Source organism: Rhodamnia argentea, chromosome 7, assembly GCF_020921035.1.
Source record: "Rhodamnia argentea isolate NSW1041297 chromosome 7, ASM2092103v1, whole genome shotgun sequence".
Lineage (NCBI taxonomy): Eukaryota > Viridiplantae > Streptophyta > Magnoliopsida > Myrtales > Myrtaceae > Rhodamnia > Rhodamnia argentea.
Genome location: NC_063156.1, coordinates 23,146,927 through 23,174,174, shown reverse-complemented (window position 1 = coordinate 23,174,174; position 27,248 = coordinate 23,146,927). Strand labels below are relative to the sequence as shown.

The window sequence follows — 27,248 nt, the reverse complement described above, 5'->3', positions numbered from 1 at the left end:
CCCAAAGCTAGCTAGGTGGGGGGAACCACGCAGCTCGTAATCATATCGAGTTTGGTAGGCAACCTTTAGCATTTACCCTCTTTTTTCAAATATGGTAGGCTCGACGAGAGAACAAAACCGGCCTCAACGCTTCACTAACTTAGGCAGGATTATGCTTCTTTTCTCGAGAAAAGCATTGGAACCCAACTCACATTCGCGGACTGCGCCTAAAAACGAGAACGATTTGTACCAAAGTGGACCGATTTTTCCTTAGACGGCCGCAGACAATCAGCCGTTCTTGGTGGGCTTCCCGAGTGCCATTTTGGCCAACTTTAAGTCCCATCGCCAATAGTGTCTCCAGTACCATGAAATGGCGATCGTATTTTTCACCAGTAGATTAGATTTCTAACCCTTGTTGTTTTTTTTTTGGTAAGGTACTTCAAACACTTGTTGTTAGCTTCAAAAAAAAAAGGGATGCGGACCGAGCAACGTTGACGGTGGCTCGCCATTTCATATTAAGTCTCTCATCCATAATGGAATGCTCGAATTGTATCGCTGCTGTTGTTCATTTGATCGAGCTACGTTAGCGTCATTCTGTTATCGCTCCAATAAAAAGGGCAAAAAAAAAGAAAAGCGAGATTTGAATTGGTGGCCAGCCAGAGGCCACAAAATACAAAATTACACGAGAACAAACCTTACAATAGTTGGCCAACCACCATAGTGTTGTCTAATACTCGTCGAGAAGTCATCTAATGACTTTATGGGAGCAAGACACAAGTTGTTTCGCCACTCGATCAAACTCGAAAAATTCATTGCATCGCAAGCCTACGCTTTTTCCCCGACGTCAGGCGATCGAATCGCTCGCAGCATGGGTTTGGCTCGGCTCCAAGTCCCGTCATTGTCCTCTCCGGCCGAAACCAAAAGAATGTTATGACGATGAATCTGAACGACTGCTCGGAAAAAGAGGAAGCCTTCTTCCTCGCAAGTCGAAAGCCCTATGACATGGCAAATCAAACCATGCCTGCAATGTTCAGTCGCCTTAACAAATCACACGCACCTTAAAGAACAGTGGCCATAGCCATAGCTCACACACCCCTATCAGATCAGAACGAAAAGTGGTGAAATGAAACCGAACCGGGTCTCCCGACGGACAGTGGGGTTCTGTTCTCTTTCCGTTTAAAATGGGGGCGGGGGGCTTTTGCTTTTTAGCCAACAGCGATCTAGCTTTAGGAATCTTTTGAAGAATGATGAGCAGATTATGAAAAACCCTCAAAGGGCCTGCCTCGCCTCGGTTTTGAAGAACGAAGAGGAGGGGCGGTCATCGATCTCAACGGATCTCTTCTGTCCCAGCTGTAACCCACACCCCCTGAACTCGCCCCCTTCTCCTTTTCAGGTCGCCCGCAGAGACAGAGTCCCCCCCAGGAGATGGAGGCAGAGAGAGAGAGAGCTCGAAATGGGGTAGACAAATCCGCACCAGCTGCAATGGCACAAACTGAAACTACTCCCCAAATCGACCGCATTGCCTCTTGCATGGGACGAGGAGGGTCTAACCGACAAAGAATCAAGAAAGAAACGGCAAACAAAAAACGAAAGAGGGTTGCGATTCTTTTCACAACTGTTCCGCGATTTAGAAAAAAAACAGGGACGTCTTCTGAGCAATTTATGTTCACGAAAGCAGGAGACACCCAAAGCAGAGGACATCAGATTTGGAGGCTTGTGACTGATGCCCATCTTCTTGTTAGGCTTATCATTTCACCGCGGTAAACTCCAAACTGGCATAACTGCGATAAATTTATCCAAAATTAATTTTTTTTGCCATAAAAAAAATTCAAAACTAATAGACATGTGAAAAATTTACGCTCTATTAATTTTCCTTAAATTTTACCGTCAAATTATTGAGTTGAATGGCACGTTGAGGTTTTTTTCTTTTCTTTTTTCGGTCGAAGATGGCACGTTGAGGTTGGCAATGTACCACTTTTGGATTATACCGTTCATTTATCATAGGTGTACCAATTTAGAGATTCTTGCAGCATTAATCTAATTTAACGGAAACTAATCAATTGAGGGTAAATTTGTCACGGATACATGAATTTGGAGATTTTCGAGGTAAAAAAATTAGTTTAGAATATATTTGTCATAATTGTATAAGTTTAGAATTTTTCGTGATATTAATCATTTTTCTAATGCTCTTTTATGGTGTGAGAGATATATGCTTTGGCCTCTAAATTACTTGCACATAAATTCGCAAAGTGGCGAGCTTTTACTTTGAATGGCAATAGTGCAGCCACTAGAATGAGCAGACATGGAGTTCCAAAGTTGGGAAAAGGAAAAGGATTGCCAGGGTGGAAAGTAGTCAAACGAGATAAAGGTTAGAAAACAAAAGCCAAAATTTCGACTGCACAATCTTGCCAGTGATTGCGATTTTTCCTTTCTCTTTTTTTTTCTTTTTTTTGCCGAGCCTGCTTTTGATGAGTTCTATGATTGAATTCCAATAAATATGCCTTGGGATCAGTCCACTCAAAATCACACAACACTAATGTCATGATTGGAACATCTTCCCACTTTAAGACCGAGTGCTCAAAGCTTAAGTTCAGTTCATGGATCAACATGTCAAGCTGAAGGATCCAATCTTGATTATGCCAACAGCAAGATTGGGAAGGGGGGACTTCTCGCGTCCCGTCTTTCCGGCTCGAGCAAGAGCGAGACCGGGGACTCGAAACTGGTCATTCAGTTCTCTAGATGAAAGCGGTCGCCGGTCGGCATAAGCTCGACTAATGTGACAGTATGCAGATGGTTTAGTACATGAAATTTTTTTTTCCCTCGGCGGTGAAGATGATGACCGGACAGAGCATGAGTGTATTCAGGGGGGGAGGGTTGAAGAAAAGAGCAGATAACATGTCAAGTGGAGACAAGAATCTAGCCGAGAGTTAAAAATTCAGGCAAGGCAAATGAATGGCATGGCATTAATGAACAAGGCGGACAGCAATCATTGACTGCATAAACCCTCCTCCTCCTCCTCCTCATTAATGATTACTCATTAGAAACTATACATATACAACTTCATCTGATCCCCACTGCCGGCATTATACCCCCCCACGTATACCATTTCCCTACCTCCAAAGAAAGCAAAGAACATAACAAGCAAACTGACTCAGAGGAAAAGAAACAGAGACAACAAGAAGAAACAGAGGAAGGAAAGAAACTAAACTAGGCCTCGGATTCGAAGTTCAGCTAAACAAGGTCACCATTAGCATGCTTCTTGCACCGGAACCCGAAAGGCCCAAAACACAAAAAAGGTTCTCGGAGGACTCTGCTCGGAGAGAGACAGAGAGAGCAGCTTCCATGGCATTCGTTTTGCTTCAGACCCTGAGCAGATAGACACTGAGCTCAGGAGCTCCATTGCAATCTGGATTCATCATGTAGAAGGCCTCGCAGTCTCTTGACCCCACGATCCTCTCAAACTTGGCCCTCATGTACATCATCTCGCCCTCGCCGCCGCTTGGACCACCGCTCTCATGGCCTCCTCCTCCTCCTCCTCCTTTTTCTTCTTCAACGTCCAGGGGCAAGACGCCAGCACCCATCGAAATGGGCTCCACTGCCTTCAGGACCTTCCACTCCTTAGGCCCACAGTCTCTCCTTGCTGCAAACCCACACTTCTTCCCATTGCAGTAAGTCCTCCACACGGGTTCTTCCAATAACCTCTTGGTGTTGCTGTTGCTGCTGCTGCTGCTGCTGTTGCTGTTGCCGCCGTTGTTCTGGGCCGGTTTGTCGCACTCGAGCGCGATACGGACCAGGCCAGAGGCCATCTCCCTGACCAGCCCGCTGATGGGGGTCGCGAGCTCGACCAGGAAGGCGGGCTGAGAGCTCGCGTCTTTCTGCAGCGAGAACAGGACGTGGCCTCGGCGTCGGCCGAAGATGGTGCCCACGACTCTCGACCCGAGGCCGCCGCCGCCGCCGCCCGGAGAATGAGACCGGACGTTCTTGGCGAATTGGACGAGGACGGACCGGAGCTTGGAGACGGCAATGGCCTGGAGCTTCTTCTTGGCGGTTGGGGATGGAGAGACCGAGTCATGGGCGACGACGACTTCCTCGCTGCTTCGGTCAGGTCGCAGCTTGCCCTTCTTGTCCTGCGGCTCGCTGCTCTTCCTTTCATGTTCGCCGAGAAGAGCGTGGACAACATGAGCAGCACGGTCTCGTTCTCCTTCTTGCTCTTGGTCGTTGTCCTCATCGGCTCCGACCTTCTTGGTCCAGTGGAAGTGTCGCTTGGAGGAGAAGTCCTGGGAGTTTCTCGCCATGAGCGGCTTCATGTCGTCGTCGTCGTCGTCGTCGGCGAAGTAAATGAGAGGATTCTTCTTGGTTTCGTTCTCTTTAATGAAACTCGAACTTTGGTGGGGGCTGGCTCATTAAAACCTTTGTGCTTCTAGTCCTTCGCTTGGTGTAGTAGGGGTACAAGAGAATCCTGACAAAAGAGACACACTCCTGACCCCACCAACATATTCACAGAGAGATGGGGGAAAAAACACAAAAGGGAAAGGGAAAGGAATCAAAGCGGGGGACAATGGGGTGTGTAATTTCGCTTTCGAGTGTTTGGGATTGGGATGGGAAGGAGGGAGAGATCTTGCTTGACTGACTGACTTCTTTTTTTGACTTTGAATGCCAAAAAGCAGCAGCAAGTTTGCTATTTTGCTCTAGGATCAAGACACGAACAGTTGCTCCTGTCCACACCGCTTCTGTTATACTAAACCAGATTCTGCCACGCATGAAAGAACGACGCCCATTTAGCACAGTTTCCTCATAATTAGCATTTGCCAAGACGAGAACGCTTATCGTTATCCCCTCCAGTCTTGAAATTGATATCATCACAGTCCACACCGACACGGTGGCCGGAGAAGAGCCCCCTATCTTGTAGTAGTAGCTTAGGTTGCTCATGGTAACATTTATGAAAGTAGATTTCTACTACTTCATAAGTTCTTCCGGAGAAAAAATTCGTTTGATAATGTAACTTTTAAAGCAAAAATTCGTTTGGTAAAGACTTTTATTTACGAAAGAAATTTCTAGTTTTGAAGTGATTCTTCACATCCGAAGTTTTTCCTCAATTTGAAAAGTTAAAAAAAGTAACTTCTCAACTTAAGAAGTATTTCTTGAACCAAAAAAAAAAAAAAAAAAAAGCTCACAAAGTACTTCTTACCTCACATTCTTTTCATTAAACCCTCACTCTCTTTTCGATCGGGCATGCCTCTTCCAACTTCCGTCGCCGCCCATCGCCGACCATTAGCGATAACCGCTAACCGCCATTGACAACCACCGGCCATCACCATCGCCAACCATTGCCGCCTACCGCGCGACCACCGCCAACCACAAACCATCGCCCGTTGCCTTCTGCCGCGGGCCGTGACCTCCGCCCTCCGCTGACCATGACCGCCGACCATCGCCCACCGACCGCCGCAACCATTTGAAGTAAAATATCAATAATATCCTTTTATTTTAAAAAAATTAAATAATATTTTTAAAAATAAAAATTATTTTTTAAAGAAATTTAAAAAATTTAAAATGAAGTAGAAATTTTTAGGCTACCGACAATAATTCTTCATAAAAGATTTTCTGTTAATAATGTTTTAGAACTAGAAATTTTCAATCATTACTAAACGAATTTCTATGATCAGAAATCAACTTATGGAGCGTAAGTAGAAAAAATCAACTTTTGCTTCTTAGTAGAAGCAAAAAAATCAATTTCCGACAAGAAATTGATTTTTTGAAGTAGAAGTGTTATCATGCGCGCCCTTAGAGATGCGTTCTTTTTTTTTTTTTTTTCATTTCAGAGAGCAAATGACCTATTTGCTTGGGCGTAAATAAAATCGAAATGTGCTTTTTATTCACTTTTTCATCACGATTCAAAGTAGTATTCAACTTTTTTTTTTAGGAGATTAGAGGTGTATTTTACATGTCGACATTCAAATGATACGGAATGTTTTGAGGGGGTGTCAAATTTTAAAAATGAATCAAAACACGGGAGATGTGAAACATAGGATAAGTGAAAGAGCAAAAATAAGAGTCAATTCGGTGTCTTTGGGGTTTCGAACAATTGATCACAGGACTCTCTCGGCCTCTCATGTGTTTGTTGGGTGAAGTGAAGGGCTTACACTGCCGCATGCCCCAGTCCTGACATCTCCCCGCTGCGGTGGTCCGTCCCTTGGCTGGGCCCCCCCGGTTCCAAAATTCTCTCATCCGAATGGGACAAGTCCGACATAGACACCTCGGCGAAGCCCGTGGGCCCCAATGTCCCCCACCGCCAACGATATCGTCTCGGCACGCCCCCAACATCGGACTTGATCAGCATCCCCCCGTCCTTGCGTCCGTCCATGCTGTCCTTATGCGGACGAAATTCGAACTTTGAAAATGACCGATCCTCTCTAATCATGCGGGACTACAGATAAGAAATTGGAAATCATGGCGCTGCCTCCTCCGGAAGGTCTGTTCTTGCACCCGAGAATATCGATAGAGATTCACAGGGTTTCTGCGCGAGTCGTCTCTATTTTTAAAATCGAGTTTGCTAGTATAGAGTCGATCAGAACTTGCTTTGCGGTTTTCACTTAGCGTTTCATTGTTAAGTGCTTCGATCTTTTCTCGTAGCAGCGATTTGATCCGTTTCGATTAAAACACCACGGAAAAGCGTGTCTTATATGTTTACGCGGTGTTCTGAAGTGAACAACTTCTATTAAGAGCCATGTAGTATTCAGATGTTCGTCGAGCGTCGTTACAAAGAAATTGTCAAGATGCACGATTGGTCATCGCTGGGTTTATCTCAATTCGAAAGGTGCCTGCCAACGATGGAGCCTGCCAATCCATGAGGCCCAATAAGGACGTATTCCATGGCCCAATCCCATGATTAGCATATCGGCAAGGAAAAAATATTCAGGAAATTATAAAACTTGTCCTCTTTCCTATTGTATGAATTCAGTTTTTGGTCCTCATTATACTATATTTCAAGCACATTTAGTCTTTCGACTTATCTCTGGTAACAATTCAAGGACGAAATTCAACTTTTTTACTACACGTGGACGGAATACGTTGAGTCGGCACTTGCAATCGACGCGTGGTGCTGATTGTCTCGAGTTTCCAAAAAATTATATTTTTGGTCCCGATGCTTTTAATAATGAACCGTTTTAGGCCTTGTGCTTTTTATTTTTAAACTTAGTCCTTGAAATATTATTAAATAAAAACTCGATTTCTTTTATCTTGCTTTTATCGGTAAATTTATGAACATGTCGATTTGAAACGAACCATTGATTGGTGATTCCCGCGTTCACAAGGGCTGCAGTTTGATTGGTTGCGATCGTTAAGATGAATTTCATCATAGGCAGTGAGATTGACATTCATATTTTCCATATAGATCTATATAGAAAGCATCTAGGATTGCTTCTAGGAAAAACAAGGTTCGTTTTAAAAATAATTTAATCACATTTAGCTCGCTATTTATGGCTAAAATAATATTGAGAGTTTATAATAAACCTTCAAATGGTTGTATCAACACCATATTTATCATAAAAACCTGCGCACGTTGGCATTTATCTTAATAGGACCTTCTATTAGATTGGGCAGACTTGTAAAAATATATGGATTACCATTTGATACTTGGTTTTTATTCAAGCTTCCCATACAACTTTGGACTAAGATGCGATGAAAGAAATTGATTTTTGTTGAAAAATTACATGAGGACTAGTTTTGTCGGATTAAAAGCGAACAGTCCTAAAAGCACGTGGACCAAAAATGTAATTTTATAAAAATGGGGAAATTACCAAAAAAGTCCTAAGACTATTATAATTGAACCAATTCAATCATAAACCTTATTCTTTTTTTTTGCCAATTGAGTCTTAAACTTTTTGCATTTGTGTTAATTCAGTCTATTTGACCAGCGGCATTGATGATGACAATTTATAATAATTATTGGTTATTTGAAATTTTTTACTTTTTTTAATAACTTTTTTTCTTGTCATCTTTTTTTTTCCCTTTTTTTTAAGGTTGGCAGGGAGGTTGTCGACCATCGGGCAAGGGCTTGCAAGCCCTCGTCGACCATTGGGCAAGGGTGGCGAGCCCTCACCCAGTGGTCGGTAGCCTCTTGTTAGCCCTCACAAATTTTTTTTATTAAAAATATAAATAAAATTTAAAAAATTATTAAAAATATCAACGTCGATGCCGGTCATTTGAATTGACTGAATTAGCACAAATACAAAATATTTAGGGCTCAATTGGCAAAAAAAAAAAGGCTTAGAACTGAATTGACACAATTGAAGTATGTTTAAAATTTTGTTGGTAATTTTATCTTATTAAAACTTGCACACGTAGGTGCCATATGTCGATTTGCCAAACTTAACATGTCCCATCATTATTTCGACGGTAAATTAAAGTTTGTCCTCGAATGATAAACTATAATGAAACACGATACATGAACCAAAATTGAATTTGGCTAATGGCACAGGGTCGATTTTGAAATTTCGGCGAAAAACTTATATTCATTGGTATGTGTATGGTTGGCTTGGGTCTAAATGCATGCATTCATCATAGGTTGCCACGTTTTGAGATTCTAAATCCTTATCAATTCGCGATAACGTGTGGGGAAATGAGGGGACGGAGAGAAAACAGGAAGGGCGTGGAAAAATTAAAAGTTTTCCTTTCTTTCACTCGCATAAATCCTAGGAAATGCTTAATTACCTAAACATATTATTTTTACCATCAATCTCCAAGCAATAGGATAGACAAGTCGTCTCGAAGTTGCGATTTAGCGCGGCAATTGAAGATTCGATTGAATTGGACAAAAAAATTGATTGAACCGGGAAGAATAACCGAGCAAAAGCTTGTATAAAAACTGAATGCACTTGTAATAGAGTGATTTGAATTACTCCATTGACATACACGTGGCTGCCTAAAAGGTCAAAAAGTTACTTGTTTCTTATAAAGCTAATAAGCTAATACAATGGTCAATGTAAGAAAAAAGGAAAATTTCAAATAAGGGTCTAATTACCAAGATCAAAGATATTTTTGTCATTTTTTTTTTCTTTTGTTTTTTCCCTTCATTTTCTGAAAAATGAAAAAAAAAAGCAAATGACGAATATCCTTTGTTCAGGCTTTTATTTGAAATATAGAGGGTATTTCAGGTACTTATTTGAAACAAGATACACTTTAAGTCCTTATTTGAAAAAACGATGGCACTTCATGTCTTTATTTGAAATTTTTCCTAAGATTAAAAATTGAAGTTCAATCAACTGAAATTTAAACATGTTATTTATCTTCTTTTTTTTTACCAGATTGCATTACAAAAACTAACGGATAGAATTAGAAATAAAAATGAACGATTTTAAAAAATATTTTTTATGAAAATGATTGCTTACGTCGCTTGAAGTAATTAATCAATAATTTTTTAAAATTCAAGAAAAAATAAATTTTATTTAAATTAAAAATATTTTTCTAAATTATTCAATGTTTCGACACCCCCAAAAAAAAAAAAAAAAAAAAAATTTTGGCATTCTTCCGTCTACCGACTGTGGGGACTATCACTCTCCAGAATCACGTCGTCGTCTTTGCTCTCTTCGTCTCTCTAGCCTCCGTGGCCTTCGACACTCGCGACTCGCGAGGTCCGTGCCGTGCGTTCGATTGCTCTCTCTCGCCTCTTCTTGATTATACCCTAGAAATTCACCGTTTCTTCCGCTCGATCCTTCAATCCTTGTCCTGGGTTTCATTGCATCGCTGCTAATTGATTCAATCCGAGGGATATGGTAATGGATTCGGACGAAGAGGATTTCGTGTTCTTCGGCACGCCGATTGAGCGCGAGGAGGGGGTGTCGAGCCGCAAGAAGAAGGCCCTCGCTGAAGCCTCCGGTAATTTGCGATCCTTGCCCGCGTGGAAGCAGGAGGTAACTCTCCTCCTTTTGAGCATTTTTTTTTTCACGTTGCTCTGTCAGAATATTCGAAATATGTGGAAACATGTGTTCCGCATTTGAAGTTCCCGTGTCCCTGCGAAGTCTCTGTGCTTTACCAGGTTTTCATATCAGAGAAGTTAGCTGGAATTACGTTCATCAGCTGTAGGTTTTTCCTTGCGGCAATGGTGATAGCGGTGGAAGGTCGTTTAGATGAGTGACCTGTGTAGCCTGGTTGATTAGTTTCTCAATGGAAAGCTATGGCATGTTGGGCCGCGGAGAAGATTAGAGTATTAAGACTGGCGTAAATCTGCATTTTGATACTTAAACTTGATGTTGTTTTGGGTTACAAACAGAGGAACAATATAATTGACTGTTTCCTGGCATTCTTTCATCGGCGAATTCTGTGGATTTTCAATTATTGACAGCAAATAACCGAAAAGGTTCTTAAGAATTGCAGGGGACTTTCCTCCTTTGTACTTTTTGAAAAATGCTTAGCTCTCGTGTTCAATGCCAGTTCTGGGAATGGACTTATATGCAGTTAGATTGCAAGTTTTCGGTCTGCACAAACTGAAGTTGAATTGTCATATATAAGAGACACTTTCTTCATTGAAGCTGAGTGCACAGACATTAGTTTATACTCTACAATTCTCCAGGTCAGAGACGAAGAAGGACGGAGAAGATTCCATGGTGCATTTACTGGAGGTTTTTCTGCTGGATATTACAATACAGTGGGTACCAAAGAGGGTATGTCTCATTTTTTTTTTTTTTTTACTAGGATGCTCACATGTTTACCAGATAAACCTTTATTTTCAATTTCTCTTACAAAAATTTCAGGGTGGGCTCCGCAGTCATTCACGTCATCCAGGAAGAACAGAGCTGAAGCGAAACAGCAGAACATTTTGAACTTCTTAGATGATGACGAGAAAGCTGTAAGTTCTACTAGAATTGTCGTATATGTATATATGTGCTTGCGTGTTTGCATAAGAACTAGCTTTTACAATTGTAAATATGGCGATTTGTTATCTCATTTGAATTCTCTATCAGATTTATATGATTGCATCTATTATCTCAACATATATCTACTGCTGGACTTCTGTGGTGTTTGGGGTTTAGGATTTTTAGGAGGACCAGTCTATCTATGAACCCATACTTTTAAGTGTTTAGTGCATACCAAATAGTAGAGTTTAGAACCCTCACCACCCTTTCACTTATAAAAGAAAGTTGAGTTTAGACAAAAAATATGCTGCACCTGGCTTTGATAAAGTGCTAGTGCTATATGAAAGTGTTGAACTTATTTTCATTGGAGTGCTGTTTGATTTGGCATCTATCCTTTCAGAATTATCTGTCTGGAGAGGGCAAGGTCGGCTTGATTGGGTTGGAAGGCCTTGCTCAATAGATTACATGCCAACATCTGTGATAATAGTAGGCTCGCTGCTTACAACAACTTGCAAAGTCAGCTTTCCATGTCTTTTGGGTTTATTAAGTGCGATAACCAGCCGCTGAAGTGGAAGGGGCTTAGAGCAATACAATAAATTAGCTGATTTCGGCTTTGGTTTAGTGTTTTTCGCTTGGGTTGTTATCATTGTTACACTGATAAGTTTGGCTGAGTTTGCAGCAGTCTATGACCAGTCCCTCCCTCTCTCAGTAATAATTTTGATGAAAGAATAGCAGGCTCTTATATTGTGCTCTGTAGACAGCCATAACAATGCTCAATTTAATTAAGTATTGCTGGGACATGTTTTTATATTTATTTGTCATTTTTTTTCATTCAGGAGCTGGAGGGTCGTTCTTTGGCGACGTCATCCCAATTTGATACGTTTGGATTTACAGCTGCAGAACTTGCTCGCAAGCAGGCAGAAAAGGAGCAACAACACAGGTTCATGTCATAATTTTCTAATATCTTACTGTCACCTGTTGATCAGATTGCAATACAATGGGAGTCTTTGGTAATAGTTGGTTCCTGGTTATTTTATAAAAAAAAAAAAAGTTCTTCCCAAAATTTTCTAATATCTTACTGTCACCTGTTGATCAGATTGCAATACAATGGGAGTCTTTGGTAATAGTTGGTTCCTGGTTATGTTGTGATGACGTCGAAACTGTCTGGAACTTTATAATTTTCATTATAACGTGACAGCTAGAGAATCTACCATTTGGAAATCAAAATTTATGGCGTTTTTTTAGCATGGATGTTCAATTGAACCTAGCAGCCCACAAAGCCACATATCTTAATTTATGCCCATCCAAGTTCCTTGAGATTTCTTTATGCTTAAATTGAATGCGATTGGTTTTTGTGTTTCGCTAGATATTTTTCCATCTTTAGTGGACATCAATTTTTTGTCTGCTTATAATGTGTCTTCTCTTTTTCAGGCAGTCAGCCATTCCTGGACCAGTTCCCGATGAACTCATTCTTCCAGTGACAGAATCTATTGGTTCGTTATAGATACTTATAAATTACTTTGAAATTATGTTATTTTTTTTCCATTGCTGGCAATATGCTTATGCTGCATTGATTTCCTTTATTTTCTCATTTAGGTGTGAAATTGCTCAAGAAGATGGGATGGCGTCATGGTCATTCCATCAAGGATATGCAAACTAAGTCGCTGTATGGTGTGTTTCTTTTGTTAACCAACGACAGTTAATTTTAGAGTATTGATGTACTTGACTAGATCCTTGTGAGAACTGTGTCATTGATTCATGTGGAGTTTACATCATCTGCTGTTTTAGTCTTGAAAAGGGTCAAGGTGCCACTAGCTTATACAGCTTCAGTTGTATGGCCAGATAGGACATGCTTCAGTGGTTTTATCCTACCTGGAACTCTATTATACAGGACTATGAATCCATATATAAGACCATAGGATGGCGGGTCTTGTGGTTAATTCATGATTACCACGGTAGTTCATAGGTTCCTATTGTATGTTCAGGTATTGTTTAGCCAAGTAAAATGGCCTTTATAAGAGGCGGAATTGGAAGAGCATATTCTGTGCCCTCATTTAATCTAGAGATGAGGACTCCTTCCATCGTTTATTTTTACATTTCTAGTCGTTAGCCAAGTGAAATGGCCTTTATAAGAGACGGAATTGGAAGAGCATATTTTGTGTCCTTATTTAGTCTAGAGAGGACGACACCTTCCATTGTTCATTATTTACATTTCTAGTCTTTTAATCTGGTGTGGAAACTCTAATTTTTTACCACTAACAGCTCTATTTGCAAATTACCTTGCCTTTTGAGTTTGCCTGGATTTTACCCCGTCTAATGGTTTACATGATTGTAGATGCACGTAGGGAAGCTAGGAAAGCTTTCCTGGCATTTACATCTGATGAAACAAATGCACAGGTTGAATCTGAGCCTATCAATGGTGATTTTGAAGATCTTCTGGAGCTTCCCGCAGATACTGGTTCCAAACCATCTAAAAGCACTCCTGTAAGAAGGTTATCTTGCTGATTTATTTGAGGATTCATGATTCCTTATGTATTTGTTTTGTACTTAGGCTGTCTCTATCCCATATAGATGCAAGATTTTGAAGCTGGCAATTGCATCTCTTATGTTTTTTGCTGTAGGTATACGTTCTGAACCCAAAGCAAGACTTGCATGGGTTAGGTTATGATCCCTACAAGCATGCTCCGGAGTTTAGGGGTAAGTACTTATAAGACTAATTTGTCAATCCTTCTTTCCGCTCCAGAATTCAGGGGTAACTAATTATAAGGATAACTTGTCAAGCCTTCTCTCTGCAACGGCTTGTGCTGACTAGCCTCCTTGTAACTTTCAGAAAGTAAACGGTTGCGCACATCTGGAGGAAGAGAGCATGCGTACAGCAGCGTTACAAAAGATAATTTTTCCAAGTGTAAGCTATATTATTTACAGGGTCCCAAAGTGAGAATTCGTTTTTGGTTCCATATGTGCATTTCTTTCACCTTTCCCTTTCAGGAGAGCTCCGGATGAGTTGTTTTGTCATTTGCTTAGCGAGGGCCATCTTATGTCAGTGTTTTGGGTTAAATAATGTCATTGGGTTGACTACTGTCATTGGTTTGGGTCTTCTCAGCAAGAAATATTGCTCCTGGTTTCGGTATTGGTGCACTTGAAGAACTTGATGCTGAAGATGAGGATGTCTATGCATCCGGTGAGTAATTTTATTAGGGCACATCAGCATTGGAGCATTTACTTGCCGCTGCTGATGGAGTTGATCTTTCGCGTAGTACTTGTTAATGGACTGGAACATTCTGTTGATGTCTCTTTAATGTAAATGCAGAAGATACTATTTTCTTCTAGTAAACTTGCATGCTATTTTGTTATCTCGATACACTGTCAGGTTAGGATGGCCAAAATCTCGGTTGATGGCCTTTCCTGTTTTGGGAAAATTTACTTTTATATGATCTGACTTCCCAAAAGCAAGAGATATATGCTGTGCAGACGTTGATCTTTTCTATGATGCAAATATTATAATTGAATACTTCACTGCTTCTCTGTGACTTCCAATTATTGCTTTGTTAGTTATTTGAGAAAATTCTCTTCAAGGGTTCTAATGTCTCACATAATGTACATTTTGCTCAGGTTATGACTTCGGAACTTTTGTTGAAGAAGTGGAAGAGCCGTCAAGACCTAGTTTGGATTTTCAGGACAGGCCAAGATTGACTGGAAAGGAAAATGGGATTCTGCCTGGCTTTAGACTTTCTTCAAATTCTGATCATCAATTTCAGAGGTGATTTGAAATTGCTGCCTTTGATCTGTATTTAGGCTCTGTTTGTTTCACGGACAATGAATGATTTGGAAAACATTTTTACCGCTTGAAATAATTAGTCAATAAAAGATATTTTGATAAAATATCAATAATAATTTATGTCTAAACAATTTCGAGGAAAATGAGAATATTTATCGTTTATTCATTTTTGTAAGGGATACATGCTATCAATTTTAGGAAAATATTTTTTAAATCATTCATTTTCCTAAAAACAAATGGAGGCTTATTTTTATTTTATTTTTTTGCAACCAGTGTGTCTGTTTTGCCATTAAGGTTAACTATCATTTTAACTTCTTGAACTGCTGATTATTAATTCTTAGCTTCTGTGAAAACTTTGATACAATGTCCTCATAGCTGACATGAAGCATGGTGTCCACTCCAGATTTGATCCTCCTGTAATTCCAAAGGATTTTGAACCTCACCATAGATTTGCTGGGCCTCTTGAGGCTGATCGCTCTCTTTATGACCCTCCCCCACCAGAGTCTCCACCTCCTGAGGATAGTAATCTGAAGCTCTTAATTGAGGGGGTTGCATCTTTAGTGGCTCGATGTGGAAAGTTGTTTGAGGATCTCTCTCGGGAAAAGAATCAATCAAATCCATTATTTAGCTTTCTTTTTGGAGGAGATTTCTTTGGATATTATGAAAGGAGGCTTTGGGAGGAAAAGCAGAAACGCAATCAAAGTAAGCCGCATATGGAAGGAAAGTTTTCTGTTGATGTTCCAAAGATGACAGCAGAGAGCCGAGGCAAAATCCTAGGTGAAAGGCCTCTGGAAAGAAGCGCGACAACTCCCACCTCATCTGTCATGCCTGCAGATGTGAAATTTCAGAGTGATCTGTCTGAAACATTCACAAAAGCTTCAGTTCCTGTTAGTACATTAATTTTTTAACTGTTTCTTCATCCTCGGTTCATTGCTAGGATTCTTGAAAATTTATTTATATCTGTTCCTTGTTCCAGAGTGGCACTGATGAAGTTTCAAAGCCGTATAGAGATGATCCTGCAAAGCAAGACAGATTTGAGCAGTTTCTCAAGGAAAAATATCATGGGGGACTCCGTTGCACTGATTCAGGTGGAGCAAGTAATATGTCAGAAGGTGCTCGTGCTCGTGAGAGATTAGATTTTGAGGCTGCAGCTGAGGCAATAGAGAAGGGCCATTGGAGAAAAGAGTTCACTGAGGGCTGCATGGAGCCCTCATCAACTGGTGGCATGCAGTTTACTTCTGGAGGGATAGAGGTGCGTCTTTCGGTGCAGCAGTTTGGTTTTTATCTTTAAAGCTTTCATTCATGTTGTTTGTGAATGCTTTTGGATGCAGCAAGTTAAAAGCTCCAAAGATGAAGACTTGATGACAAAGGCGCTATACCCCAAAAGGGAAGAATTCCAGTGGCGGCCTTCACCGATCTTATGCAAGCGCTTTGATCTCATTGATCCGTACATGGGGAAGGTAATAATTGGGTCATCTGGCAGTCTCATTTATCTGTGTGGTGACAAACATGGTCGGGCAAATAGGTGCAGCTTAGTTTTTGCATTAAAAAAGTTCAAGTATATAATCCCCTTTTCAAATGTAAAAGGAATTGGAACAACACGGAGAAGGAAACAAACTTTATAATCCATAACATACTCCTCCATGTTTATTGTTCTGCTTTGCCTCCTTCCCTGGTCAAATATCTTGGTTCTATGATTGCATTAACCTAGATTTATCCTCATTTGGCTTTACTGGTCATGCAAATGGTTATTGAGGTTGATTGATGAATGCTGGATTCACGTTGATTTTGTGAATTGTATAATTATTGCACCTTGATTCTTAGTATCTATTAAATTAATCTTGAACAATTGGCAGCCACCACCAGCTCCGCGGGCAAGGAGCAAGATGGACTCTCTTTTTTTCATTCCAGATACTATCAAACTGACAAAAGTGGAAGAATCAGCTATTACAAGCTGTGATACGTTGTCTTTGCCTCTGGATAACCAACAAAGTAATTGCATAGATGAAAAGACGTCTGAGGATAAGGTGGAAGTTGAAGTTGTCGGGAGGCCGGTTGACCTATACAAGGTACTTTTTTCACTGTCAAGTTCCAGTGTTCTTTGCATGCTTTAAGCCACGATATGGCTTCATTCTTGATGGGAACATGAGCCTCTTTTGTATGGATAAAATGACGAGCTGAAGCTTGAAAATGCGGTCAAACATAGATGCACGTATCTATTGGAAGTTGCTTTGCTTGCGTTCTTTTTTTCCCTGTTTTATTTGTTTGCACTTGTTTATCTTCTTATGGGTGGTAACCTGTCACTGTAACTTATTTCTTGCTTCATCTCGTCTTGTGATAATTTTCATGCTCCCCAGGCCATTTTCTCCGATGACTCGGATGAGGAAAAGGAAACTTCCATTGTGAAAAATGTTGAAAATCCAGACAAGAAGGTTCAGGCAGCAAATACAACACTGAACCGTCTCATAGCTGGTGACTTTTTGGAGTCTTTGGGCAAAGAACTGGGTCTAGAGGTCCCTGCTGATCGACCTATCTCGTCAAACCAAGACATGAATCCCAGTGAGAAAGAAATTGCCCATGCTAGCAATGGAGACATTAATATTCTCCCAGTCCATGACAGGTCATCTGCTGTTCCTCAGAGGATTTCCCAGAACTACGAGTTGCCGCAGGACATAGAATCTGCTCGGGAAGGCCTACAACCTAGAGAGAACAAAATTGTTTCCGGAGGACCAAGGGAAGATGGCAGACATGGCAATGTCAAGTTATTTGAAAGATCAGCAAAACTTCATGTGGATAACTTGCCTCAAGATGAAAAAATTAGAAAAAGCGGGGAAAACCGAAGCCATTCGTCCTCTGAGGATGAAAAAATTAGAAAAAGCTCTAGGCGAAGCCACTATAGCAGCGACTCTGACAGTGATTTATCAAGTGATCACCGTGATCGATATTACTCCAGGTCTAAAGAGAAAAAGAGAGAATCCCGTCGAGAAAAGAGGCGCAGCAGAAGGAAACACTCAAAGCACCGCAGGCATGGAAGTAGAGACTCTCCTGAGAAATCTTCTCGTCATAGGAGTGGAAAGGATCGCGCAGATGTCAAGAGAGAAAGAGAGTGAGATGAAAAGAAAAAAATCAGATTCCACCCGGTTGTATCCGGAACAATACAATGACTAAAAAGGTTCATGGAAGATTTGCATTTTCTGATATTGTGTGACTTTGGCGTTGGGGAAGCAAATGCTGAGCCTGAGTTCAGAGAGAAGGTACACTTAGAATTTCACGCGGTCCATAGTCCAGGTCTTTTTCAGAAGAATCATGTCTGCTGCCCCTTGATGTGAAGCATCCGCATCTAGTCTTGTTCCCTCAATTGCCTTGACAGAATTCAGAAGAGACCGATTGAGCATGGAACGTCGATGAATTGTACTCTGTACAAAATGACATCAGATGAAACTATAGAGCTTTTAAGTTTTATTATAAGCTTAATCATGATGGGACCCTCGTTTGTCGTCCATGGCAATGTTGAAGTCAGTATTTGTATCTACTCATCACCACCGTATCCTCATTAGTTACCATGTTGGCCTTACCATCTTTTTATTATTCCTTTCTCCTGTTTTTCTCTTCTTCTGTTTTAGCGAGGGTTCCTAATGCAACGTTGTCTGCCATTGCTCTTGCTCTTGAGATTGAATCTCCTAGACAAAAGTAGCTAGTCATGTTATAATCTCCCTGATGGTCGTGCTAGATGTCCTCCTGACGATCTGTTTTAGAGGGGAGGGATCTGATGGTCTTGTGAGGAAATTCATGAGTTTTCTGATGGACCGAGCTTGTTGATAGAGAGAGGATTGAGGGAAAATCCGAATTCGAGTGTGTCCTCCTATTTATATTCCAATTCCAGTTTTAGATTTAACCGCTAGACTTCTACCATAAAAGGAAGAATGATGGCAGAGAGAGAGAGAGAGAGAGAGAGAGAGAGATTGAATCAGAGGAAGATATCTCACTAGGACCGTAAAATCGAAATAGGACCTTTTGATGGATCAATCACAGTAGAAAAGATTGCCGTCTTTATTTGCCTACTTTTACCAAAGAACTCCAATCCATGGCAATTTAAAAAACAATCAAGCTTGGGGGTGTCCGGCAGCATCATCATTTGCGCCATCTTTCCTCCAAATCATCATCACCTTTCTTCCCCAACGACGTTCGCGGGGATACAATCAGTACACCGGCCAAACTGCCTCTTAACCCACCCCAAACAGCTTCTCTGCTTGATGCTGTCCAACGGCGTCTTCGCTGCGACTCTCCGGCTGTAGATCCGGCCGACCATGCACGAGATGATCGCAAGAACGGCGAGCATGGAGATCACCACGAAGAACGGGACAATGGACCCCGAAGAATGCCAACCGCTGGACGATGTTGATGAGGATGCCACAGCTTCAGGGTTGGCGACTGCAGCTTCTCCTGCTGGTTGTTGCTGCCCCGGAAAAGGTGGTGCTGAGGGAAATATTGTTGCCATCGCAAAAAAAATGTGCGTGTAGTAAGAAGAAATGCTTGCGCAGCTCTTATTTATACACGTTGAGATGGCACTTGCACGGATCATAAAAGTCACAAAAAGTGTCGCTTTTATTAAGACTCCTACATCTTGATGAATTTTTCGAAATTTTTCAACTTTTCATGTGGGGAAATATGAATTTGATTTGTCTCCATGTGTAACTCTGAAAATAAATTGTTACTTTTTCTCTCTATTGTGTCCTTTTGAGACACGTAATATCTAAAGAATTGAGACATTTCGGTATCATAATTTGAAATCTCGTAGAATATTTATTAAGAATCTGATTTGTTTTGTGGCATTAATGTCTGTTGTCATTTCATTAAAGAGATGTCTAGTTGAGATAACTTATATCCTTCTTTATTAAAATGTACGATAACCCATGTTTTCCTTTCCTCCTTTTCAATATTCCGAAGCGTCCGAAACCATCTAGATCATTAGATTGTCCTCCTCGAAAGGATGATCATGCTGCTCCATAACTTAATCTTTCACTTATAGAAGTGCCTTAATTTCGTCCTCTAGAGCGTTCCACACTGCTTTTGCATAAGCGGCTTCGAGCTTCTAAAATCCCTCGAGATCTATCATCCGCATTTGCGACAACCCTCGATTTCTTTGTGAATCAAGAATACTCTGTGAGATAGGAAAGTCCCGGATCAACCCCAAATTGAGAAAGATAAAAAGGTACTTCCCCATGAGTGCAGAGGTAGTTGGCAGTGCCTTCAACTGAAGGTTGATTTTGTTAAGAAGAATGAGTGGAAGCTCACATGGAAAGGCCAGAAAGCTCTGAGGTCGTCCAACTTCTTTTGTCCTAAAGAGAGACCACATGCGTTGCATGTATTGCGTTATCCTAACGGAGATAGGCGCCGTAAAAGATAGCAGAGAGATTCCTCCTTTAAAGTGAGGTTTTCTTAATGAAATGATCATCTTCTGTCTCTCACTTTTTCATTCTTCCTTTGGCCTCTTCCTTAACTTTCTGCTGATGATTTGATGTATGTCGTCTGCCATGGAGAAGAAACTTAACATTGCGGAATGGATCGCAGAAACTTAAACGCTAAGAGTGCGTTTGACATGCTTTCTTTTCCTTTTTTTGGCAAAAATGGATGTATACTGTTTTTTTTTGAACATGATGTATACTGACTTCACTTAGCAGAGAAGACAACGAGGAAAGACTTCATTTTGGTTTCGATTTTGGTGCCCGGTGAATTGGCTATGACTTAACAAAATGTGAAGACGGGAAAAAGTTGATAATGATTATAAGTTCTAATCAACGTCCCTTCATTTCAACCATTTGGTGATCGTAAAATAATAATTAGATTGAATTTGTTTCAAATAAACAAAAAATTGTTGAAGCTTCTCTATAAAACCTCATATAAGACGACCTTACATGATATTGGTTAACTGATAAATTGTGCTGGTGGTTCATGGTGCTGGTGATGACCGGTTGATAGATGGCTGTGGCAACAGTGCCTAGAGTCAGCAATTGGTCCGGCGATGATGGTAATTGACCCATGAGGTTCGAGCTGTTTCGACCAGGTCCGCCCATTGACCCACCATCCGCAGTCACAGATGTGGCCCAATTATGCCAATTTCATAAAAGAAAGACCAACGAAAAGGCCTTGAATATCGTGACCGCGGGCTGGTTTTCTTTCAAGACCAGTTCGCGAGGGTAATAGCAAGAGAAACTCGGGCAGAGAGCCTAGGCTGAGAGAACAAACGGATGTTAAGCTGTGCTCGGGCTACCTTAGGAGTTCTTGGAAACAAAGTATGCTTGCCTTAGCGAGCCTTGGCGTGGATCCCACATGGATTCCACCATATAGAAGGACAACATTCGACTTAATGCGTAGTTTCTCCTCTTCGGGTTGTTGAGAAAACCTTCCTTCTGAATATTTTGATTCGACAAAACTATCGTTTCTTATAAAGAATCTGTTTAATGTTCATGAATGTTTTATTGTAAGGTGACCATGTGAACAATAGTTTATATTGATTCAAACCCGACAATCGGACCTCGAGTGGTAATCATCATATATTTGCTTCGGAAGTCGTTCGGATGGAGAAGGTTATTGCCTCTTAAGACTTGCTCTTTTGAAACTTTATGTTACGCGTCAGCAATGACTTTGTTGAAGCTCGTAGTCACTGTTCAAAGTATGTTTAGATTCGTAGAGTCCTATTTCAAAAGATTGCTTTTGAATAATGTTCAGATTCTTCAATATCTTTCTGACAAATTCTCCAATATCACATTTTGTTCGGCAGATTTCCGATATTGGCGGTATCTTTTTTGGAAGTTTGTAATTTTTGATTGATAATATTATTTTCCAATCAGATCGGGAGAATATCTATGATTGGTTATTACCTTCCAGGAATAAGGTTTGTTGAATATTTGAATTAACTCTATTTTTGGAAGTTGAAGATTTAGTTGTATGGGCGATCGAATCTGAAAAGTTCAGTTTGAACTCCAACGGTTATCATTTTTTTTCAGATACGGTCTCGTTCAATCATGATTGATGTCGTCCAATCAATGATTGAAGAGCGATCCTTTGAATACCTTTCCAATTGCTAATTTGGAGGTGAAGGAGTATAAAAGGAAGATCCATGGTGACAAGTAGAGGGAGATCAGAACATACAATTTCAAAGTGCTTAAGTTATTCAGATTCACATACTTATTCTAGAGAGCTAAACGTTCTATTTTTGAGAGGTTCCGCAAGCGTGATTGAAAGTGATATCTCTTATAATCTCCATTGATTCATATAGTGGAATCCAACCAACCAATTGACTGTCATCGTAAGGGAGTGGATGTAGGTTTGCTAAGCGAAACCACTATAAACATTGGGTGCAGTTTTCTCTTCCTTAAATTCTTATTATTGTTATTGTCATCGTAAGGGAGTGGATGTAGGTTTGCTAAGCGAAACCACTATAAACATTGGGTGCAGTTTTCTCTTCCTTAAATTCTTATTATTGTGTTTAGTTCATCCGCATATTCTCTTACCGATTCTATTCGATTGTGTTTTGAAACTGTTTTAATTCCGCATTAAGTTTCAAAATCGTTCAAAATTACCTATTCACCCCCCTTTAGGTGATATTACTAAATACAACACAGGTTTGTCTTTCACTTCAGCAAATTTAGTACAAAGAGTATATCTTATGATCTAGGGGTGTCAAAAAACCCACGCCGACCTAACCCTAGCCCAAAAGTTCACCTAATTTTCCGGCCTTTTCGGGTCGGACCGATTAGGGCCAAGCGACTCTAGCTTTTTTTAACACCCATGTTTTCTTTTATTTAATTTAATTTAATTTAATTTAATTTAATTTTTTATTTTTTATATTCTTTCATTCGATGAGTTTGTGAAGTGATTTTGATTTAAAAAAAAAATCCGACCCGACCCGAAGAGTTGGGGCATATATAATTCAAGCTCAAGCCGGGCCAAACTTTGTACTGTCAATTTTCGGCTTGGCTCGAGCCCGATCCAAACCCGACCCAACCCGATCCCGTTGACACCCCTAATCTTATCTGTCTCTCTGGTTTGAACTCAACATTATCTAAGCCACCAAGATGAAAGAAACGAAACATGTTGTCTTCACAATGTGATTGTAACTAGTGATTAGACTTATCTATGTAACTTGCGAGGATGATTCCTAAATGGGTCATGATGAGCTTTTCTATTCCAACCGAAGAACTAAGAGTCTCCCTTTGAAGATGAGTGGTCAATCGTGTAATTTTAGCTTTGGCATCTCCCAAAGGGCAAATTTTATAGGATAATTCAGGATTCGATTACTGTAGAATCACTATCAACGCCATGAACTGCATTTACACACACACAGTCACGTACGGAGAGGAGAGAGAGAGAGAGAGAGAGAGAGACTCTGCACAGCGACCTTCTGGTCTGGGGAAGAAATGACTGCAAGTGAAACAGGGATCAAGTGGGTGGCTCAAAATGGGACTCAGAAGCGCCAAATAGGATCAGTGGACCCTCGCAGACCAATGAAACAAGGGTCTTTCCACATATGTCAAACGAAATCGAAATTTGCCCGTTTCTCAATTCTCATCACACAAAGTTTTTTGAGAACCCCCAATCGACCAGACCGATCGACCCACGAAAGGAATTGAGCCCAGGAGCCACTCAGAGGTGTGGCCACACAGAGTTGGGCAATCGGTCGGAGATGGCCATGAGAGCTTCCTCTGCTGCTGCTTCTACTTCCAGAGTCTCTTGCTCTCTCTCTAAACCACCCTCTCAGAGGCCACAGCTGTTGAGACCCATCGCGGTGTCGTTGCCAACCTCGACCACACTCTCTCTGTTCGCCCTCTTCTCGCCTCCCCGTGAAGCCAGAGCTGTCAGCCTCCCCAAAGACCAGATTGTCTCTTCTATCACGGAGGTAAAAGTTCCCGCTTTTTTTATTTTCTTCTCTAACTGGAGAGTTGCAAAGATTCTTTCAACGGCAAAAGCGTGCCTGCTTCCTTTTGTTTTGTTTTTGGCGTTCTCTCACTACCAACCAGCGGGCTTCATCGGCTGTGGGTCTCCAAAACCCGATGTCGTAGGTTAAATCCTACGGAGCTTCCATTGCGAGAACCTTTCATCCGAATCGCAGATGTTCTGTCCATGAACTTGTTGTTTATATGGCTTTCTCATATTTGGGAGAGAAATTGAGCTAGTTGCGTTCCAAGGATAGTAAGTAATAACTCTTAAGAACCACTTAAAAATGGGAAATTGTAACCAGAGGCCATCTCACAGTATTCAAAATGGTTAATCGATTCGACTGTGACTGGTCAAATATGTTGGAAGGAGTGTTCTTTCATAATCTCTGTATTTTGTTGGCTATGTTGATCTTTTCTTGTTCCTTTTCTTTTGGGGGTGGGGGAAGGGAGGGGTTTAGACCATGTTATTGGTTTCTTTAAGTTGCTTCTGAAATTTGAGTTGGCAGGTTGAGAAGACAATTGACCGGGTTCAGGAAGCGAGCTCGGGATTTTTGGACACTGCACAGAATATTTTCCAAATTGTTGCAGATGCTCTGAAACCGGGAGTAGATGTCCGCGGCTCCGTTGTTGCAGAAAGCTGGAGAGCAGGCGGTCAAGATTGCTTCCCCAGCTCTTTCCGAGGCTTCAAAGAAAGCCCAAGAAGCAATGCAGAGCTCAGGCATTGATGCACAGCCTGTCATGAGTGCTGCAAAGGTTTCTTCCTAGCATGACTTTCACAGTTTGTATGCTTTGTCCCAACCCCAGTTATTATCAACAAATGTGAAATTACAGTTTCAGCAGACCCCCAGTAGACTCTTATGATATGCTATAATAGGCTGAAAATGAACTGCTCATTCTTTCTAAAGCCATTGTTATTTGGAGATGGGTTCTTGATGCCATCCTAGGGTTTAATTCAGTGGTCTGAGTATACCATTTGGTACTGGCGAGGTCAGCACGTTGTTTTTTCAACGCAAGGCCACATTGACCTATGATGGGGCCTCACATGATGTGTTGGGTTTAGAAGGTCAATGGGATGCAGCCTACTTGTCAACTCCCTAGGATGTAATATGCTCTTAAATTGGTGATATAAGTAATGAGTATCTACTCTTGATTACGACGTAAGACTGAAATTTTGCATGGTGCTGACTTTGGCATTCTTTATACCTTGCAGATCCTAATCATGTATAAGTAGGAATGTCCCGTTGAAGAACGTAGACTGACCTTGTTAATGAAACTCTTAAAAGTTAGGAGGGATGAGCTTGATCAATCTAGTTACTTATGTGTGTAGCTTTGTGGGGCAACCTCTTTGCTGGTCTTATAGTGAGCTGGGGATTAATGTCACGGGGAGGGAACTCTGTTTTCCTTCTGATACACAATGAGTTCGTTGAAACATATGCAGAGCTTTGGACATGCTTCCATTGAAATATAGGCTAATGAGTTTCTGTACCACACTATCTAAGAGAGCATCTAGAGGCGATTCTATTAAGTTTTTCTGGGGCTTTTCTAGACCCCACATAGTGACCATGAAATTCCCAGTATTTCACCCCACTTTTATGTTCAAAATGCTTCATCTGGCTCTTTCACCAAAATATCTTCGTAGTGCGCTCGCACAGCTCATTGTTGTAATGGTTTAAGACTACATTAGATGAGTGTGCTTTACAGTAAACTGGACAGTTCTTGAACTTTTGAATATGATATGCACCTTTGGCTGCAGACAGTGGCTGATGCTGCACAAAAGACCACGAAGGTAATTGAGGAGGCTAAGCCTATTGCTTCATCGGCTGTCGAGACTATCTCATCTGCTGACCCTACCGTGATCGTTGGGACAGCGGGAGCTTTATTTGTCGCGTATCTTATTGTCCCTCCAATTTGGTCCGCCCTCTCTTTTAGCTTCCGTGGTTATCAAGGTAACTTTCTGTTGTGATTTGGCCTAATTCTGTCTATGTGATAAAAGGAGTTGATTAAGTTAAAGAACGTTAAGAGGGAAAACAGGGTAGAATTCTTCTTTTATTTTTATTATGGTTTTGTTAATCGAACATCAGGGGGGTGGCCCACTTGACCTGGATGGCGGCTCACTCGGTCTAAATATGTCATGCTTTCCAAATTTCTTCCTCTTTCAGGTAAACTGACTTCTGCTCAAACTCTTGACTTAATTTCCACGAAGAGTCATATCTTGATTGATATTCGGTCAGAGAAGGACAAGGATAGGGCTGGTGTTCCTCGTCTTCCCTCGAGTGCTAAAAACAGGATGATCGCAATACCGTAAGCAATCTGTCTGTGAAGCGCTTTGCTGTTTCCTTCACTGTTGCCTTTGATTTTATACTCTGTTAGATTGCTACAAGAGGCAGATTAAATAGCTATCTTAGCATAGTGATTGTGTTATGATAGCGAGTAAAATACATTGTGTCGCATGGAGACAAGATGAGTTACACAACTTGTCTATCGGTAGCAAATGTTCCCCGCACTATATGTTCTGTCTGAGCATGCAGTCTGCATGTTATAGGAAGAATAACTTAAAAAGTCAATTACATGTTCTTGCTTGGCATTTCCTTAGTCCAGAGAGATGGTCAAATTGCATGTTCTTTTTCTTTATTTGACTTGGATGTGCGAGCATCAGAATGATCCACTGTGCCTGGGAAATATCAGCTTGGAAGAACTGCCCAACAAATTGAGAGGCCTAGTCAGAAACGTGAAGAAAGTGGAAGCTGAAATTGCAGCACTGAAAATTTCATACCTCAAGAAGATCAACAAAGGCTCCAACATTGTGATCTTGGACTCGTGAGTTCTGCTTCCCAGAATTTCTTCTTTTAGTTTTTTCCTCGGTGCCGCAACACATTATTCAGTGACGTTGGCTTCTGCTTCTCTGAGTCTCTTCTGCTGGCATATTCAAATGCATTCAGGTACTCGGATTCGGCGAAAATAGTTGCCAGAACGCTCACGAGTCTTGGCTTCAAGAACTGCTGGATTGTAGCAGATGGCTTCTCAGGAAGAAACGGATGGTTACAGAGTCGGTTAGGGACAGATTCATATAACTTCTCATTCGCTGAGGTTCTTTCGCCGACACGGGTTATCCCGGCCTCTGTGAGACAGTTTGGCTCTTCAAGTGGAAAGTTACTTCCCGGTTCTAAATAGCTCCTCTCCTTTGTCCTCCCCCCATTTTGCCAGAGAATGCCCAACCTGTGAAGTCTCAGTTCAGTGTAGTGTAGTGTAGTGTCCTCAAACCATCTGTGTCTGGTGCAATTCTTTGATTTATGTCAATTAGTTGATTCCTCTCCAAATTCCCAATCCCATCACCACCTGATGTTTATAAGTTAGTGTCTCTTTCGGCTGCTTTGACTAAAATGTTTAAAAAAAAATTGGGTTACAAATGCATTGTCCTAGCGAAAAATATCAATTGAAATAATTCATTAACGAAAAGTATATTTTTCATCTACAATAATCTATGTCTGAACATTTTTGTGGATAATGAAAATATTTCACGCTCATACATTTCTATATACAATACAAGGGAATATTTATTTTTCGTGAATTAAATGGAACATGAATCTCGTATGATGTTATTAACTAGTTGTTTTGAGGACATCCTCATCAAAGTTTTAAATACTAAAGTGTTTGTTTTATCTAACAACGCATGCAATTATTGCTCGGCTAATTCCTTTTTTT

The 27,248-nt window shown here is 40.9% G+C and overlaps 4 protein-coding genes across 7 annotated transcripts; 2 read left to right on the top strand and 2 right to left on the bottom strand.

The window, feature by feature from the left end:
* Nucleotides 1-3,211: 3,211 nt before the first annotated feature.
* On the bottom strand, nucleotides 3,212-4,457 carry LOC115734987 (protein MIZU-KUSSEI 1). 3 transcript variants are annotated; one of them, XM_030666029.2, is made up of 2 exons: nucleotides 3,729-4,457; nucleotides 3,212-3,692 (listed from the first exon to the last, which is right to left on the bottom strand). In XM_030666029.2, the coding sequence occupies exons 1-2, from the start codon at nucleotides 4,284-4,286 to the stop codon at nucleotides 3,339-3,341; spliced, it is 912 nt and encodes a 303-aa protein (XP_030521889.2). In that variant the 5' UTR covers nucleotides 4,287-4,457; the 3' UTR covers nucleotides 3,212-3,338. The 3 variants fall into 3 exon arrangements, with proteins under 3 accessions (XP_030521889.2, XP_030521890.2, XP_030521888.2); XM_030666030.2 differs by having other exon boundaries at nucleotides 3,212-3,696; nucleotides 3,733-4,457; XM_030666028.2 differs by having other exon boundaries at nucleotides 3,212-4,448.
* Nucleotides 4,458-9,523: 5,066 nt separating this feature from the next.
* LOC115734767 (G patch domain-containing protein TGH) lies at nucleotides 9,524-18,195 on the top strand. Of its 2 annotated transcripts, XM_030665679.2 has the most exons (17): nucleotides 9,524-9,887; nucleotides 10,547-10,637; nucleotides 10,728-10,822; nucleotides 11,666-11,769; nucleotides 12,261-12,322; nucleotides 12,426-12,500; nucleotides 13,165-13,313; nucleotides 13,451-13,526; nucleotides 13,660-13,734; nucleotides 13,933-14,010; nucleotides 14,442-14,589; nucleotides 15,011-15,494; nucleotides 15,584-15,859; nucleotides 15,939-16,067; nucleotides 16,464-16,676; nucleotides 16,965-17,745; nucleotides 17,785-18,195. In XM_030665679.2, exons 1-16 carry the CDS (start codon nucleotides 9,747-9,749, stop codon nucleotides 17,715-17,717), a joined length of 2,949 nt encoding a protein of 982 aa, XP_030521539.2. In that variant the 5' UTR covers nucleotides 9,524-9,746; the 3' UTR covers nucleotides 17,718-17,745; nucleotides 17,785-18,195. The 2 variants fall into 2 exon arrangements, with proteins under 2 accessions (XP_030521539.2, XP_030521538.2); XM_030665678.2 differs by having other exon boundaries at nucleotides 16,965-18,195.
* A 574-nt stretch (nucleotides 18,196-18,769) lies between these two features.
* LOC115734768 lies at nucleotides 18,770-19,105 on the bottom strand. Its single transcript, XM_030665680.2, has one exon. It carries the CDS (start codon nucleotides 19,103-19,105, stop codon nucleotides 18,770-18,772), a length of 336 nt encoding a protein of 111 aa, XP_030521540.2.
* Nucleotides 19,106-23,191: 4,086 nt separating this feature from the next.
* LOC115734884 (calcium sensing receptor, chloroplastic) lies at nucleotides 23,192-26,859 on the top strand. Its single transcript, XM_030665858.2, is given in 7 exon segments — nucleotides 23,192-23,506; nucleotides 24,053-24,157; nucleotides 24,159-24,299; nucleotides 25,300-25,492; nucleotides 25,706-25,847; nucleotides 26,232-26,363; nucleotides 26,486-26,859. Coding segments are annotated over 7 exon segments (1,158 nt in total). The 5' UTR covers nucleotides 23,192-23,293; the 3' UTR covers nucleotides 26,718-26,859.
* The last annotated feature ends 389 nt before the right edge of the window (nucleotides 26,860-27,248 follow it).